This window comes from Scomber scombrus, chromosome 14 (assembly GCF_963691925.1).
Source record: "Scomber scombrus chromosome 14, fScoSco1.1, whole genome shotgun sequence".
In the NCBI taxonomy this organism is placed as follows: Eukaryota; Metazoa; Chordata; class Actinopteri; order Scombriformes; family Scombridae; genus Scomber; species Scomber scombrus.
In genome coordinates, this window is record NC_084983.1 from 10,988,936 (window position 1) to 11,006,771 (window position 17,836).

Genomic DNA, 17,836 nt, shown 5'->3' on the forward strand with positions numbered 1-17,836 from the left:
GATCTCTACATCTTTGACAACTGTTTAATTTTTTAAGGTTCAAGACTTTTATTACTATGACTAGGAACACATATATAGTAACAGATTTATCTAATCATCAGATCATCTTACACTGCTATATGCTAAAACTAATTGTTTGTGTTCAAGTATATGCATTTAGTGTTCATATGTAGACAGATTTCATAGCCATTAGGTTTTATGCATTTCTTGGCAAATGTGTATATTTCAGGTGATATATCAAATAGTTTTCTTGTCTGCGATTTTACATATATTCCTGCAGTTTTCTTGTCTGTTTTACACACAAATAAAGATTTTCAGTGACTGATTAACAAAAATCTGGATGTTGATTTATATCAATGAGGGTTTATGATGTCCCCAATGTAAGACAATACTGTACATTGTATTTGTCATAAATAAACCCATAACTGATGACAAGTTTGCTACAATTTTTAATTAGATCCACTACTACACATGTAGACCTGTAATAACATACATTGTTTTACAGTAATGTTTGTGTATGTTTGTATTCAGAAAATATCAGTTGTTATAAACCAAATCAAGTCATGTTCAAGATGGTTGAGCACTGTGATGGACAAGCGTTAATTTCCTGCTCAGTTCATGTATTCATCTTAAAATGAGACCAGTTCATAAAAGTAATCAGGTTTTGACTTGTTGGCACATCTCCCTCTCCATTGACTGCTTTAAATAAAGTAGGAAATTACAGCTATTGTAGTCATGACAGTGAGCTGAATTATTATGGTCCATAATTTTTACCTGGGAAAGAGATGGCACCAGAATGCAATATGGGAGGAACGCAGGTCGGCAGAGGCAGTGTGATTCTCTGGGCAATATTCTGCTGAGAAACCTTGGATCCTGGCATTCATGTGGATGTCACTTTGACATGTACCATATATCTTATTGCAGACAATGTATACCTTCAAGGCAACAGTATTCCTTAAGGGCAGTGGTCTCACAAGTACTGAAAGGTACTCTCTCTCAAGATACTGAAATTAGAGTATTTAAATCATCTGCTCTACATAAGTAAAAATAAGGGATTTTCTATCAAGATATAATTTTGTTAAATCAGGAGAAAGGCCAGGTAAAAACTAACCAAGGAGAGTGAAGCTTAATTTGACTGTCTTATTAAGGGTGAATGTTTATAGCAGACAACAATCCAGCCACTTTTTCAAAGCAAGGAACATATTTTTCATATAAAACTTCTAATTTTTAGGAGCGTCATTTGCTAAATTGTCCAGGTTTTGTCCGTCAAAACGTATAAAATGCCAGCCTTCGCTCTCAGTGAGGTCTTGAGCTCCTTTAGCAGCATAGAAGTCTCGAGTAGGTGTATTCCAGTTCAACACGGACAACTGCAGCCGCACACACTGCTTGTCTTTTCCCACCTGAGTAAACAGGACAGTCCTTTAGTTAATCATGCGCTGTTACCTATTCCTCACACAGAATGGCATTACTCAAAGCAATCACAATGAAAAAAAACAATTTCACCTCAAGAGCAATTACAGCACAACTATGTTAAAAATCCTATTTCCTTGAAAACTGTTTAAGCGGTCAACAAAGACATTCTCACCTTAGCAACTTTGCACAGTAAACCTTTGCCAATGCCATTTCCTGTTGAGGGAATTAAAAAAAACGTGAGGTTGAAAATATTTACTTTATAAAACCTACTTATTTCATTTGTTAAAGAATATAATATAACAACATTTAAAGTTTAGTAAAAATAGAGAAATTATAATTTGTAGATACCATAAATGTAAGCAAGTACAAAAAACAAATATTACATTACAAGATTTGTTAACATATTTTACCTCTGAATTCTGGCATCACATACAAGTCCTCCAAATATACTGATCGCCCCATCCATGTACTGTAAGTGTAAAAGTAAAGGGCGTATCCAATAACCGTGAATCCTACATGGACATAAATCAAAAAGTAAATCAGGAAGAACACCAGAGCAATTAAAAAACTGTCAGTGTCGGCTGTGAAAGGAATCAAACAGCTATTCTGATGATTTATGAGGCTGCACAGCAAGGACGCAGATCCTTTATTATCTGTATAACATGCCGACAAGTTCAAAACTGGCTGACAAGGCAGGCCCGATCAACACTTCACCTTCTTTAGATTTATGCTCCTCAGGTACTTCTGCCACGAGGCATCCAAAGAAGGGATTCTGGCAGAAACCGTCCCGCTCCAATTCTGAAGTAAAATAAAACAGATCATTAACCAACAAAGGAACATTTCATCTTTCCATGACAAAAAAAATGTGTGACCATTGCCAGCTTCCAAGTGACTAGATGCATCAAAAATATAAATACCTGAGACAACTATGGAATTATTTAAAAGTTTTTACAACTTGGTTCTTATATTAACAATATCAGTTGAGATTCAGGGACATGGTGACATTGATACACAATAGTCTACAAGGCAAACAACAGATTGTAAAGCAATTATATAACTACTGTACAACTCAGAGATCTCCATCTAAATCTGTGGGGTTTATTCTGACTAGGTTAACTCATAAGAATGTTAAATCCATTTCCTACCTTATAATACATTTGCAAATTCTTGTTCTGAAACTTTCACACCTGTGTCCACTTGCATTCTTCTTTTATGCCATTTCTCATATATTGGCGTATTTTACTGCCATGAGCTGTTGATATGAATTATCCTCAGAAGGAAAGTGTACTGGGTCATGCTTGTGCTTGTGGTGTGTGATGTACACTGCTGCCAGTGGACAAAAACTCAACAATGAAGGTACCTTTTAAACAGACTACATGTATGTATGAACTGTGATGTATACATATTTTTTTTTGTATTGAAAAATTGTTGTACTTATGTACATCTCTACACAGTACTTGACTAATTTAGACATGCATATGTGTGAAGCAAGACATTAATGAGATTAGCTTAAAAAAAACCTAAAACTTTAAAAGGACAAAACTTTTCTTTGCCCCAATCTCCTGAGGTGCATCAACCTCAATGTTGCATCTTTTCTCCAAAGGATCTGATCCCACCATATTGAGGATTTACCACCGCTGGATCCGTGTATGCTCCTGTTTATCAAAGTGACTGTAATCTCATCACTGTTACTTATTAGCACACTCCATTTATTATTATCCATGTCTGCGTTGCACTGCTGACTTTATAATATCTAATCTCACATTGCAATTTGTACTATCTGCACATGGATTAGACATAAACATTCAGACCCAGTGCTGCTTCTACAGACTGCCATGGTGGTACTATAGATCTGTTTCACAGTAGACATTAATTTCATAATAGAAATAACACAGATGTGATTAATAATGCTGATAATGGCATCAACCATTTGCTTTTCCAAGTTTCTGCACATGGCAGCACAGTGTAATGGCTTCTGGTACACCTCTCCTCTGATGTCATTAATGTTAAAGTTTCACCTGGGCTTCTCCAGCTAAAATGTCTTCTGTGATAAAGGTCTATAGTTATCGTTTTCTTTTCTTTCTTTCTTTTTTTTTTTACAGTGTTACTAAAACAAAATCATAAAACAGTCACACACAATATACTCTGCCTGTTATTTTCATCCAGTTTGGTAAAATTTAGTAGAATAATAACGGCACTTATACTGAAGGAAGATTTCTCTGTATTTTTTACAAATCTTGCCTTTCTTTTTTTTCTACAAATAAATCAAAATTACCTTTATGGGATATCTTCACTTGGTCAGGCATGTTTTCATAAACTGCCAGCTCCTGAAAAAAGGATACAATGAGGTATTTATGTCCCATTTGACACATGCACCAAAGGGACATATTAATTCAATGAAACATAACAAGTGTTACAGTCGAGAATGGCTGTGCTTGCAAATTTTTTTAACACTATCATCTCGAGATCGTGAGATAATTACCACGTGACTTCAAGTTAACAAAGCTCGTATTCTCACAAGAGCGGTTTCATTTATCTTATGAAAACAAAAGGCTGATTTCTCACGATAAACGACTTCTGTTTTCTCAAGATAACAAGTTAATTACAGGGAACTTGAAAATGAGTGTCTGGTTCATTTGATCACACCATCAGCCTTCAAGGCTTATGACTGTCGGGGGGGATTCATCACTAATAAAAATGAGTTTGGGGTAATTGAGGCTTACTAACAAACTACTAATTATCACCATATAATTGTACATCCACGAACTGGGACAGTTTTTGGTAACTTTATAACTTTTTTCGAATAAAATGTGACAGAAAAAACATGAAAGTGATGACAGTGGTGAGTTGTATATTGATTGCTTCATGACATCTTGCCCTGAACCATCACATGTAAAAGCAATGTCAACGTTGCCCAGTAGATGTCGCCATTTTGACTGTTGCTTCCAAACAGTGAACCATTTTCAACACAACTCCTTTATTTGATTCACTGTTTCAGAAAGCTTCCCCTCTCTCATTACTCAATTCTGGCATGGCACTGCTGATGTCTGATAAACATTATAAAAGTTACAACAGGAAACAACCTTTTGGCGCTGATAATCTCTTTATCTCGGGATATCAAAGCTCGTTTTCTCGAGATAACAGCTTTAAAACATATTTGACAGCACGTCCACTCTAGTCTTCCGTAGTTACAATGTTCCTTGTGGGGCGCTTTTTGAGGAGCTAGCGTTAGCTTCACACCACTATTCCACCTCTCCATTATCAGTACTCACTCACCATTATCATTCTTGATATGTCTTTGCAGTCTTCAGCTGCAGCGGGGCGAACTTTGAAATTCATGTCTGCAGAAGCAACAGCAGCAGGGTTTGAACTTTTATTTCAAGTAGCACAATGAGCCCACTACACTTACACTAACCTGACTACTGTCTCGAGGGGGCAAAGTACAAATCTGTGTTTGGTTTTTTTTTCGTTTTTTTAACCCTAGTATTGCTAAGTCCCGCCCTACTCTGCCTTTGATTGGCTTACCCAGAGCGGCTCTGGACTTACCATAGGGCGTCGTATCCTAGAAAAAAAGGCTTCCGGTGTGGCAACTCTGCCCTCAAAAAGGTAAATCAATTATTATTCAAATTACCTATAATTATTACATCCACTGAAGTACGACATTGAGGTATTTAATTTACTCCAGTATTTCCAGTTTATGCTTCTTTATACTGCTACTCCTCTAAATTTTAGAGTGATATATTTACATTTATCTGACACATATAGTTCCAACCGGTAGTTACTTTTCATATTTTACATACAAACTAGTAGAGTTTTTTTTATTCCGTGCTGTACTGCATTCATTGTGCTAATGTTCTTGGTTTACTTTACTTTTTTTAAACTTTTTTTTCATACACACTGAGTTACATTGTTGCAATGTACCGTGCAATTAATTTGTTCTTACATTATTACATTTTATTACAGATGTTCTTTATTTTATCACGTATTTGTGTATATGTATGTAGGTAGATATGTAGTGTGTATTTATATGTATGTATGCACACACACATCTGCTAAATTAATGTGCATGTGTACATAATATAGATTATATTTACTTCACTGGGAAATGAGTAACCGTATTTCGTTCTTTCATGTACCTACATGGCTGAATGACAAGTTCAATCCTTGAATCTGACCTTCACAAAAGCCCTCCTAGGAACAGGTGTTGCAAATTAGCACAGTGTGGTACTTGCACCAGACAGTTGTTCTAGCCTGTCTATGTATATTGTATATGTTCCTATTAAATAAACCATAATAAATACATAAAACAAATGATGCATTAATATTGAACTACAACAATATATAATACTTACATTAGCTCCACCAATGAAATGCCACTCACACATTCAAGTTTAAGCGTTAATATTCTCTTTGCTGGTTTGCACCACTCATGGGATTTAGATCAGTGACTACAAGCCAGTTTCAGAAAATAATGTAGTGGTAAATGGTTTGTTTGAACAATTTATGTTAATCTATCTTAAAAATAACTTCATGGCACATATTGGTAGTTGAGTGGTTAAGGTGCATGCCACAGAAAGGCAATGTCCCTGGTTCAATTCCAGCAAGGGACATTTGCTGCAGGTCATTCCCCTCTCTCTCCGTTTCCTGTTAACCTCTATGCTACCCACAAATAAAGCAAAAAATAAATCTTTAAAAAAATAAAATAACTTCAAAACTCTGGAGCGAAAATGTTTTAAATGTATACAGTAGACAATTTGGATCATTGGTGCAATTTTTCCACTAATAACCCAAGTTTTGACAAATGTCTATTAAAATTTCAGTAGTTTGAATATGTATGCCAGGAGTTCTGAAATGACTACACCTCCAGGTCAATTGTTGTACTGCCTTCACACTGATGTGGATTGCATTGCATTGCTGCCCTTGTGTGAATGCCTGTGTAATAATAAATTAAAATGCATGAGTAGTTTGTAGTAAATACAACAATTATACTATATTATACTTAATAAACAGTGAAATTTGCTGATGGCAAACTCAATAGAATAATAGTTTTCTTAAAAAACTGAACAGGAATATAGACACACACCCACATGAAGGAATTAATACAAAATCTGATTTATTTTAGAGTAAAAAAAGAACATGAAATCAATTAGAATATAAGCTGAAACATTACAGTTGTCACAGATTGACCTCAATTTTCATGGGCATTAACATATTTACAATTTCTGGTCACATTTGCTCTTTGTCATCAGTTCAAGGGTTCAGATACCCCCCCTCAAACCATTCCAGAATTTACCCCTGTAAGTTCAGCCCAAACAAACCTTCTTGTGTGTTCCGCCGCTGCAACATGATAAAAAATCTCCACCACCTATAAGTCTCAGTGTGGCGACTGTGTGCTCGCTCCAGGAGACTCGGACCGGTCTAGCTTCATCCCTGCTTCTAGAGGAGTTGAGGAAATTGAGGTTGGTAGTACAGAGCTCTTACTCTCCAAAGAGGAAGAGGCAGACGAGGGCAGAGATACCACTATGTACTTCTGCATAGGTCGTGATGCTGTCAGTGCAGGGCCACTGCCAGACTCTAGTTTAACCAGGGGCTGCAAGGTTGAAGTGGCGCTGGGAACAGTGCTAGTGACTGGTGAGGCAGACTGGGAAGAGCTGATGGTGATTACCTGAAGGGAAGACAAAAAGACAGATGTAATTTAATACTGAAGGGTTGTGAATTTTTTTAGATAAGTGTGAGAGTACCATCAATTTAAATCTGAAAACTGAGGTCTCAATAAGTTCCAAGCAAAAAACAGTGACTTTTTCATTAATCAGTTGTCAAATGGGGCCGAACTGATCACTTGTTTCACATATTGGTTAAAAAAATACAGTAGATACATATTAGTGACATCTTTACTGTCACTGCTGAAACACCACATCCTGCGATAAATGAACGTAACATGTCGAAACATTTAAACATGCTGGAGCATTATCAATTGAATACACTTCTACAAGTCCACTTTAAAAATGTGAATATCATCATTTATTACATCATCAATACAAAGCCATGTCAAGTGAGGTCAAAGATTAACCCAAACAATGGTCTTTCCTTCAGTAGTTTTCCACCTCAACACTTTCAATTGGCGTAATTCATGGATCTGAGTGATGTGATGCACTGGGTACTTCTCCTATTCATGCTTTTTTTTTTTTTAAACACCTGTGTGGCTCTGGCATGTTAAAGTAGACATTTCTACAATCTAAGACTATCTAATGTGAACATAACTACCTCAGTAGTTGGTATAACTGCATGTACACCGTAGCCTGAAAAGAGCATGTTCTTTGCCTGCTGGTATGGCTAACCCTAACCCTAACTGCAGGACAACAGTGTAGTGTGTCTTTGAGAATGGGCTGATTTCTTTTAGGACAAACATTAAAAATGTAATCGCTTTACATAACCATAACCTAGTTATAACAGGAAAGAAGAACAGGCTTTGTCTTATCCATAACAGGGCATTTATTTTTGGTGCCAAGAGGTAAGTGTGAGTTTATGAGCAGCAACCCTGGAGTGGTCACAGGTAGTTTCCACAGGTAGGTCTTTGTACAGTCCTTTTTTTCCCACTAGTGAGCAGTCATGACAAATGACCTTTTTTTATCTAAGTTGAAGTTCAGAGAAAATAAATACATGTAAAAAGATGTGATAAATTGTTTCAATATGTTGATGAAACTTAGTTTTTTCATATTGTAAAACATTAAATATTTGTACTGATTATGCACTGCATATTACATCATTATAGCTGCTGTATGAAGGCAATGTGAAGCACAAGTATATTCAAAAGCTTTAAAATGTTCATCATATTACCTTTTAAATGTAAACAGTTAGGCAGATACACTTTGAAGCAACGTTCTGAGGAGTGTAAAACTGCAAAAAAAGTACCTGCTGAGTTGAAGCAGCTCCTGCACTGGTTGTCATGACGATGTACTTTGTTGCCGGGGGAGATGGCTGTGATGGGGTCCCCGGTCGAGGAGACATCAAGGTGAGAGAGCTTGGAACCTTAATTATGCTGGGAGTGCGAGGCCCCGTCGATCCACTTAACCCACTTTGCGAGACTGAGAGGGTAGGTCGAGGCTAGATGGTAAATGAGACATAAATGACATCACATCATCTTTATTTGAATGCCATTTATTCTGTGGTTGTATCAAAAATGTCCTTTTACTTTTCCATATTTGTTTGAACCTTAAGTAAACATTAAATATACCTGTGTGATTGTTAATGTGGTTCTGTTGACCTGCTGAGCTTGCAGCGCTGCTTGGGTCCTGGCCTTCATTACATGGGAACAAAGCATGGGCCCGAGGTAACCGTAGTCTGTCCGATACTGCTCTACGTTGTCAGGCTGAGGTCGTATCTTGGCAATAACACTGGCACAGTGTTTCTTTGAAAAGGCAACGAAACAAGCATATTTTGTATATAAGAAAAACGCAATTTTGCTACAAATTTTGAAAAAAAAACAATTACTGAAATTGTCTGTCTTTTCAATGCATTATAGTCACAGAACTTGGATTTCTTACCAGTAAGAGACTTTGAACATGGTCAGCTCCTATTTTGTCAATGTTTGAGACCACCGGTCCTTCCATCACTGCTTTGATGCGAGCACCCTCTACAGTAAGCCGAGGAAGGATCAATGTCTTGATCACCTACAGAGCACAAAAGTAGCATGTTGGTGCCAATGGGACAGAGAGAGAACAAGAAACAACCGACAAAACAAAATCACACTCACATCAGGTCCCAGTTCAGCAAGTCCAGCGATGCAGCCATATCGTGTCGTCCACTGAGTTTTTTCATCCAACCAACTCTGTGAAAACAAGTCAGGTTTAGTATGAGAAAACACAAACAGTACTTCTACACATGAACTCAGGGAGGGTGACATTTATCTACAACAAAATCAGACAGATGACATATATTGGCCTGGTAAGTGCCTACAGTTTAATATGAATTATTTCAAACAGGATCCAATAAGACTCCATCTATAACTATACATGAATTAGTTAAAGCCTCTATTTCATGAACAACAAAAAAAAGCATGACAGAAACCCACCTTAGTAAAAGTCTTGGTAATACGGGACTGGATGTTGTTGGTCGTAGTACTGAAAGTTTTGCAACTTTGTGCCATGAGGCGAGCAGCAAAGTCCCGTAAAGCCCAGTGGTTGTCAACATCTGGTCTCAAACACAGCTGTTTACTCACAATACACGTCACCACAGCCGGGATGAGTTCATGCAGCTACAAATAAAAGCAGGAAAGAAAATATCCAATAAAAAGTAAGTGTTAAAATTATATAATTTAATCATCAAATTTCTTTTTTTTTTTTTCTCTCCACTCACATATTTCTCCAAGTACAGGGTGGGGTTGTCCATTAGCGCTTTGACCATCCGCATGAGGTAAATCAGTAGAGCCAAGTTGTTTTGCACCACATTCACGCGAACCTTTCAGAAGAACATAAAGTCAGTGCTTTGAGCAGAGATATACTTGGATATTTTGTATTAGGTAGTCATGCTTCAAAATGTAAGAGAAAGTTGGAAAAGATGCTCACTCCTTCAGAAATAAACGTGCTGAATCTTGGAAGCATCTGATAGAGTCCAGGATCTGTAGCAATACTCTGTAAAGCTTCCTGAATAAAAAAAGAGGAAACCTTTATCCAAAAAAAAGTGACATGACAAGGTCAGAACAACAATTTCATATTTTGGAAGAACCCTGGTATTATTACATTGTCAATCTCATGTTTGCTGCTACATGTTACAAAGTTCTTTGATTCTTTTACCTTAAGTCCCTGTTTCTGTCTCTGCTGTTTTAATTGGATGGGGCTAAGGTGATTTATTTTATTATTATACTAAGGTGACATATTTCTGTGCACCAATCAAAACATTCGAATCAAAATCAAATCAAAGTTGTGGAGTTGAATGCTTTGCTTGACAGACCAATGTCAATTAAAAACTGATCAAACCACACCTACACAGTCCTGGTGAGTTTTTCAGAGATAAACTCTAAATATCTAAAAAACCTAAGGGTGTTTTTCTTCTGACCTTTAATCTGATTGTTGCATATTTAGTTATGAATACTTAATGACAGAGAGAAAACTTAAAACCTGACAGTTTTCAGGGGCTTTACTTTTTCATTTAATGTCAACGAAAGGAAAAAAAAAAATCACACACACAAAATTACATTAATACTAAGAATGCATGAGATTTTAAATATATATATAAAGAGAGACAGGAAAAACTTACAGCTCTTTTTGCTTCACATGAGCCAACACATGCTTCTGTTATTTCCTTGTAGTAGAGCTGCTGTTCCACAGACAACTCATGAGTGCTGCGTGGCTTCAACCTTATTAGACCCTTTTCTTTTCCTAAAAGAGACAAACATGCACATAAAGGATTAGGGAGGGACGGTATGGAGACAGAATAAGAAAATAAACTTTTTAATACTGATAATATTATTATTTTGTCTACAAAATAAGTTACAGACCTTTGCCATCAGCTGGTGTTGCTCCCTGACCCTTGCCTTGAATCGTACCTTCCTCCTCCTGACCAGGTTTGACGACTTTAAGGGGCTCTGTGGATTCCGCTTTTTGTTGCTCTTTTGATGCTGAAAAGCAGTAAATAAAAATTAAGAGTAAGTTTCCCCTCCATACATTTTTTGTGTTTTAAGATAAGACAATTTAAACAGGGCTTACCTGGTGGTGGATTTTCTGGAATAGAAGGCTGCATTCCCTCGATACTTAACCAGTGAGCTATGGGTTAAAAGAAAAGTATGTATGTATGCATTAGCTTAAAAATCATACAGTCAAAATAAATTGAAATAACATATATTGGAGTATAACAGCATGTTATACTGATTATTTTTGTACCTTTGAGTGATACGTCTAGAGGAACTCTGGGGAGCGGTGTGTTAATAATGTCACTGAGGTCCACTTCCTTTTCCTCATAGAAATGAAGCTCTCTTCCACCACCACTTGCAAAGCGAAAAGGGATAAACTCTTGCGACTGGAATCCATACAGGGGCTATAAAGAGAGGAATTTACTTAAAATGCAGAATTTAAAAAGAAACCACAGCAGAAGATCCACTGTATGTTTTACTTCAAATTGCATCCCTTAAGTGGTTTATTAAAGTAATAAAGCATGTATGGAAGTTCTTCTTTACCTCTACATTTTTGAGTTTGAGAGCATTATCTATGTCATTGGTGGTTAATTTACGTCTCTTCCCATGATGCATGAATTTGAGAGCATCCTGTGTAAAAAGGAGAAATGAAAGAACAACATTTAAATATAGTAGGTATGATATAAATGAAGATATTCAAGCATGTGGCTTCAGAATAATTTACAAACCCATATAATATGTGCTCCAATCATCTGTGCTTTACCTGCGCAATTTCTTTTATTCTGTAGCTGACTTCTTCACTTAAGGCTACGCAGCTCTCCTCCTGTAACTGTCCCACTCCCATAGACTCTGCCATGGCCTTCATGGACTCCGTGGGCAGGACGACCGAACACTGCTTTGGCCGTCGTTCCTCCGCCATGGCTAAGACAAAAAGTACACAGGTCTGTGAATATAACCTCCCACATTGTACACAAGCTCAAGTTCACCTAAATGTATTCCACTTATTCTTGGAGACACTGTTTTTTCACCAAAATCTTATAAAGTATTATCAGTACTACCAATGACCCACGCTAATGTGAGAGAGTGCAAGTTTTGTTGGATCTGATCATTGTCTTATCATTTAGAGTTTTAATATAGGTTTTTTCTAATTTAATGAATGGTGTCTATTTAAAAAAAGAAGATCCAACAGCTGGTTAGTTAATTTTTCAACCTTTGTAGACACTGAATATCCATCATACAGTGCAAGTATAGTATAAGTATATCCAACCATAAAAGAATGGAAACAATATGATTCTGCCTAACACAGATGTATAGATGTATCTGCCTAGAGTCATCACCAAAGATGTTTTTCATGCATAATGGGCAGCACTGAGGGATGCCACCATGTGGCCAAATACAACACTGAAGGAGCTACAGGTTTCCACAGCTGAAATAAAAGACACTGTGTATACAACTGCTGCCTTCGTGCTTCACTGCTACTTTAAAGGGACAATAACAAAAAAGAAAGTCACTGTTGAAAAAGCCACAAATGATATGCCAGCTTGTGTCTGACAGTAAGTATGTGGGGAAACTCATAGAAAGTTCAACAGTCTGATCCAAAATTACACACTCACCCAAAAAAACAAAAACAAACCAAAAAAGCAACACACACACACACACACACACACACACACACACACACACACACACACACACACACACACACACACACACACACGAATTAACCAAAACATGACATAATGTGGTAGAAGCCTCTTGGTATGCAATTATTCTCTCTAACTTGCAGGTATTAGTAAGATCAATGCAACAACGAAAAAAAACCCATAACATGCTTGACATCCATGTTAACAAGCTATACAGGAATGGTTTAAGACAATAATGTTTAGGTCTTAGAGTGGTTACATCCCAACCTAAATACAATTCCTTTTTACGTTATAATTGTATTTGTGGCAGAATTTGAAAGCTGCAGTTCAATATCCCCATACAAGGCAACAAGATCTTAAAGATGCCCTCCAGACATGTGTTAAGATGTATATAAAATCCTCTACTCTGAATAACAACTTGCCTCTGATGTTTTTTCGCCACAAAAAAACTTTAATTATGTTGTTTAAATAATTAAAATGACACCTATCCTTTCTCCCTCATTAAAAATGACATAATACTGTAAACATGTAAATATTGTTTATTTTAAAGTTTAACTGTTGAACACAAGATGTCACCTTGCTCAGTGTATGTACCCTTCTCTGAGATGAATGTGAAAACGGTCCAAAAATAAAATAACTTGAAATGATATCTTGAATTTAATACATCAGTTTATAAAGATGTATTGTACATATGACAATAAGAGATGGTTTCTGTTATCAGTGTCAATAATCCGACTCACATCCATTGGAATTAGGTGTTATTTAACAATATAACAACAGAAAGATGAAGGCCTGAACACTTTTAAATGGGTTTTTAGACTTCATGTGTGTAAACAAACTGAGCTCCACGGAAAGCGGGTTAACCACTCTGACGGAATAACAACCAACAACCGTACATGGACCACAAGCCACCCAAAAAGCATATTAACTCAAGTGCAACACCAACGCAGCAAAATGAAAAAAATCGGAGTTGATTTCGAAGATCTTGGAGACTACAAATTTCTTCTATATTAACTTATAGTGAGCTAAATTTGAAATGTGTTAGCTCGCATGCTAGTCACTTAGCTTCCGTTGACGTTTTTACCTGTGTGAAGTTGTCCTCTCCTTTCTGAGGTAAAGCAGGAACTTATATGAATAAAAACAGTCAATGTTGAGATTTGCAACAATAATTATTTCGCAAAGCTAACTCCTCTCTATAAATATCCATTGCCCGATATAAATAACTAACTAATTCACGGATCGCAACTAGAACCTCCGTTCGTGAATTAGCGCTTGTATTCCGTCGCCATTTTGAGTCACGTTCCGGTTGTGATATCGCGAGACTACACTCCAAGCTCGTTACCGCCTCAAGTGTATTACAAATCTAAAAGAGTACAAAATAAATTAAAGAAATGTACTTTCAAGGGAAAATAACAAATATTTAAATCAAATCATTTTAAATTATTATTGAATTTATTATTTCTCCACGGAGAATGCCGTCCTTATTCTAAGCTACCCAAAGTCTACCCCGGAACCATCTTCATCCTCGAGTTTACGGGGGGTGACCTTATGTAGAAGCAACGGACACGACCGTCTGGAGCGTGGGGGAAGGACGTGACAAGAAGTAATCATGTATAGATTTATATTCCGGACTGTTTACACGGTTAGGACTTCTTCTGTTAGTATCTGTGAGTCGCGTCTGCTGCCAGCGAAATGCAACACTGCTGCGGCTCCAGTTTTCAGGTGAGTTTGTTCTGTCTGAATGTTACCTAACGTTAGCTCCTCACTGCGAGGTTCAGTGCTGTGTTTCTGTTGAAGAGAGATACTACATTTAAACGCTGACAATGTACACTTGTAATAGTTGAAAAATTACATAAAAGATGTCATAAAAGCTGAGAGAGCTTACTGAAGCTGCACTGGTGGGCGGGACGATTTGATTGACATTGCTTCCAGCGATGGTAGGTCGTTTCCATGGTAACGTGTGTATGAAGTTGGAGCTGAAATGCACATACAGCTGACCTCCTCACGTTTTACATTACTATCATTTTAAAAAGCTACCGTGCTGTACAGGTTGGTATAGAGTGATGTGAATTCTGTGTCTTTCTCTTGTGTGGATGTTGGGATTCAATTTGCGTCATGACAGAATCTCCCAAGAATCAAATGCAGTGTCTTTTTATTGAATATTGTTGTAGTATGATAATCATCCGAGCTCCTATGATCACAAGATTCTGATTACCTTTTTTTCTCCTTTCATAGGGTTGCTAATGAAGGTGGAGTCAAAGCCCTCAGCACAAGTTCATTCAGACTCTGTGAAAAGAAAGACGATGTTGCCCCCTCTAATCAAAATGCTAAAACAAATGTGGATAAAGAGGGCGAGCCGACAGTATCTCCAACTGCTTTTAAACAGAAAGCAGAAGATGATAGCAAAGTCATCAAGATGGATGAACAAAGGGAGGAGCCAGTAGTGTTAAAGACAGATGGTGGAGGTATAGCCGTGGAGACAGATGTTATAACTGGACAGGATGCAGCAAAGCCAATACAAGAAAAAACTGATGCAGCCAAGAGTGGGAAGGAGAATCTCCTTGACCTTCTTGGAGCCATGAAGGTGGAAGTAACTAATAAGAGGAAGCTCAAAAACTTGAAAGTGAAGGAGACTTATGAGTCTACCCCCAAGCCAAAGCCTGCCGCTATGGAGAGCACCATCAGTATGTTTCAAAAGGCCACAGAGGAGGCTTCATCACAGAGGTCAGAGTGAGTCTGGACTGGGAAAGGTTATTCACCAGACTGCATTTCTTTGAGTTGGTGACTTTTGTATCAGCATTCATCGCATTTATCTGAATTGCTCGGCAGTTGATTTTATTGCAAGTTTGATTATTTCAGCTGTAGTTTGCACCTGTGAACATCTTCCTTTACAGTCTATATCTGAAGCCTTGGTCCCTCTTCATCTGTTGAGTTCAGCCTTTCTTTATTCTGTGTTTTTGGCTCTTTCTTTTAGTGAGAGTCTGGATCCTGAACTGGTTGCAGCCGCGTCTGCCGCTGCTTCCACTTTGCCTAACCGCAGCCAGGCTGAGTCTGAGCTGCTCATGCAGCTGAGGCAGCACGAGTCTGTCACTGTGGCTCAGAAGAAAGGGGACATGAACAATCTGGGGTATCTACAGTTTGTCTTTTTGATGCAGTTAGGTGAAGCCATAGATGTGCTAAGAAAACTCAGTTCCATCATGGCATCTAATAAATGCAGATCTTTTAATATATATGAATCTTGCAGTGTGTGGTTAGGATGTTATAATTAGTTTCAAACAGGGTCAAAATATTTCTAAACTCTCAAGGTAGTTGGATTCAGCTTTAGAGGGCACATTTCAGATATACACAGACAAAAAAGACCCTCTGAATGTAAACAATGAACATACTAATAAACACAAATACAACAATATTTTCTCAGAGACATTATTGCTGACATGAAGGTAGGAAGGAGCCCCAACAAACACAAAGCTTGGCCAGCTCATCAGATCCGGTTTGACGAGGACGGGCGAGGATATACACACGACAGAGGAATCTCTGAGCTGGAAGGCGTACGGAGAAGGTATGTCATTTCATCACATCTTTGATTAACATTGTGTTTTATGCTGAGGAGAAACTAATTTTTGTGATTTAATTTTTTAGGAGGAACTTGTTCTCGGGGAAAAGACTCAACATTTTCTCCCCCCCTACTGATGAAGAAGGAGTTGACTCAGCAGTTGGTAATAATTAATTTTGATTGTTCTGGGCCTAGCCTACTTCAATGACTATGCTTGCTCACATTGGAGGATTTATAGTGTTCATGTAGCTTTCACTATTGTGTTCAAGGGTTGACAGTTTTTACCTTTTCCACTTAGTCCTCCAGAATTTAGTCATTCTTGCTCAAATTGATTTGTGTGATTTTAAACATGAACTATTGTAAAGAGAATAGAGCTTCATTAATGCATTTCTTTCTCTCCTAAACACATTTAATATCACAATGCAATATGTTTTGATTTTGACCTTTGCCCATGATGCTGCATTTCAGCGAGGCCCACTCTTTGGGACATAGACTTTGCTCATCAGTTGTCACAGGCGCCCAATCACAAACCCCGCAATGTACTTGAGGAAATGATCCAGTGGACCAAAGAGGGAAAAGTGTGGCACTACCCAATTGACAATGAAGCTGGTGAGTAATGAATGCTGTATTCTTGTTGAATATATATATATATATAGAGAGAAAAACAAACGGCTGGTTGTTGGATACACTGACAGTGTTTTCTTGCTCTGTGTCAGGGCTTGAGGAGGAAGCCAGTGTCCCGTTCCATGAGCACATCTTCCTTGATAAACACTTGGAGGAGGGTTTCCCCCGTCAGGGACCAGTGCGTCACTTCATGGAGCTCGTGGTGGCCGGTCTGTCCAGCAACCCCTACTTGAATGTCCAGCAGAAGAAAGAGCACATTTCCTGGTTCAGAGACTACTTTCATCAAAAACACAATGTCCTCAAGGAAGCTGATGTTTACCTCAACTAAACTTACGACGATTAAATATGTTTTCAACATTCACTGAAAGTGGACACTTAACAGCAAGAACCATTTCCTCTGTCAGGTTCCATTAGAAACCAGGCTTGGATTTCTGGACTCTTCAAGGAGACCCGGTGTCAAATATTGTACAGATTTAAGTTTTTAAAATGTTGATCAGACATGTTTAATCACTTCAACACTGGCTTGTTGCAGGACGGAGGAGAAACTGATACAAGTGCTTGTACAAAATATACAAAAAGTGTAAAGTAAGCAAAAGTACAGTCATGGCTTTCTTTGCTCATTTCAGTGGCTAATAATCTTCCACTCATTAGTTCACACTTTATGTGAATTGTCCAATGCTATTGCAGTCAAAAGGTGACTAGAAGATACAATCACATAAATAGGCATTTATATTTATGGATTCTCAGTGTCTGGGATACCAAAATTGTCCCAGAAAACTGGGCTTAACTGCTCACATCAGTGCAATGCAATAAGACAGTCCCATGTCAGCCTTAAAAGTGTTTCATTGCTACACTGTTGTAGTGCACCATGATGCATGTTTTCCATCTTAAGCGTGGACATAATGATCATAAAGGTATTATATGAAAGGCAACAGTCAACACGCCGTATTTGTTATGATACACGTGTAAAACGAA

The 17,836-nt window shown here is 37.6% G+C and overlaps 3 protein-coding genes across 3 annotated transcripts; 1 reads left to right on the forward strand and 2 right to left on the reverse strand.

The window, feature by feature from the left end:
• Positions 1–433: 433 nt before the first annotated feature.
• Positions 434–4,840, reverse strand: sat2b (spermidine/spermine N1-acetyltransferase family member 2b). The gene is made up of 6 exons (XM_062433037.1): positions 4,690–4,840; positions 3,689–3,740; positions 2,128–2,211; positions 1,824–1,925; positions 1,586–1,626; positions 434–1,400 (listed from the first exon to the last, which is right to left on the reverse strand). The coding sequence occupies exons 1-6, from the start codon at positions 4,750–4,752 to the stop codon at positions 1,221–1,223; spliced, it is 522 nt and encodes a 173-aa protein (XP_062289021.1). The 5' UTR covers positions 4,753–4,840; the 3' UTR covers positions 434–1,220.
• A 1,703-nt stretch (positions 4,841–6,543) lies between these two features.
• taf6 (TAF6 RNA polymerase II, TATA box binding protein (TBP)-associated factor) lies at positions 6,544–13,960 on the reverse strand. The gene is made up of 15 exons (XM_062433120.1): positions 13,769–13,960; positions 11,805–11,962; positions 11,585–11,671; positions 11,292–11,445; positions 11,118–11,174; positions 10,910–11,029; positions 10,669–10,790; positions 9,978–10,055; positions 9,769–9,870; positions 9,485–9,667; positions 9,167–9,241; positions 8,958–9,083; positions 8,648–8,821; positions 8,326–8,517; positions 6,544–7,078 (listed from the first exon to the last, which is right to left on the reverse strand). The coding sequence occupies exons 2-15, from the start codon at positions 11,958–11,960 to the stop codon at positions 6,788–6,790; spliced, it is 1,917 nt and encodes a 638-aa protein (XP_062289104.1). The 5' UTR covers positions 11,961–11,962; positions 13,769–13,960; the 3' UTR covers positions 6,544–6,787.
• A 275-nt stretch (positions 13,961–14,235) lies between these two features.
• mrps31 (mitochondrial ribosomal protein S31) lies at positions 14,236–17,836 on the forward strand. The gene is made up of 7 exons (XM_062433342.1): positions 14,236–14,406; positions 14,920–15,408; positions 15,659–15,811; positions 16,103–16,243; positions 16,324–16,400; positions 16,706–16,846; positions 16,954–17,836. The coding sequence occupies exons 1-7, from the start codon at positions 14,294–14,296 to the stop codon at positions 17,187–17,189; spliced, it is 1,350 nt and encodes a 449-aa protein (XP_062289326.1). The 5' UTR covers positions 14,236–14,293; the 3' UTR covers positions 17,190–17,836.

Excerpts from the sequence above, each read along its gene's own strand:
- sat2b (XM_062433037.1), bottom strand. The coding sequence starts at position 4,752 with ATGAATTTCAAAGTTCGCCCCGCTGCAGCTGAAGACTGCAAAGACATA. Across the intron at positions 2,212-3,688 it reads AGTGAAGATATCCCATAAAG|AATTGGAGCGGGACGGTTTC; the intron begins GTAATTTTGATT and ends ATTTTACTTCAG. Across the intron at positions 1,627-1,823 it reads TGTGATGCCAGAATTCAGAG|GAAATGGCATTGGCAAAGGT; the intron begins GTAAAATATGTT and ends TTCCCTCAACAG.
- taf6 (XM_062433120.1), bottom strand. The coding sequence starts at position 11,960 with ATGGCGGAGGAACGACGGCCAAAGCAGTGTTCGGTCGTCCTGCCCACG. Across the intron at positions 11,175-11,291 it reads TCTAGACGTATCACTCAAAG|CTCACTGGTTAAGTATCGAG; the intron begins GTACAAAAATAA and ends TTTAACCCATAG. Across the intron at positions 9,871-9,977 it reads GCACGTTTATTTCTGAAGGA|GTTCGCGTGAATGTGGTGCA; the intron begins GTGAGCATCTTT and ends TTCTTCTGAAAG.
- mrps31 (XM_062433342.1), top strand. The coding sequence starts at position 14,294 with ATGTATAGATTTATATTCCGGACTGTTTACACGGTTAGGACTTCTTCT. Across the intron at positions 14,407-14,919 it reads GCTGCGGCTCCAGTTTTCAG|GGTTGCTAATGAAGGTGGAG; the intron begins GTGAGTTTGTTC and ends CTCCTTTCATAG. Across the intron at positions 15,812-16,102 it reads GGGGACATGAACAATCTGGG|AGACATTATTGCTGACATGA; the intron begins GTATCTACAGTT and ends ATATTTTCTCAG.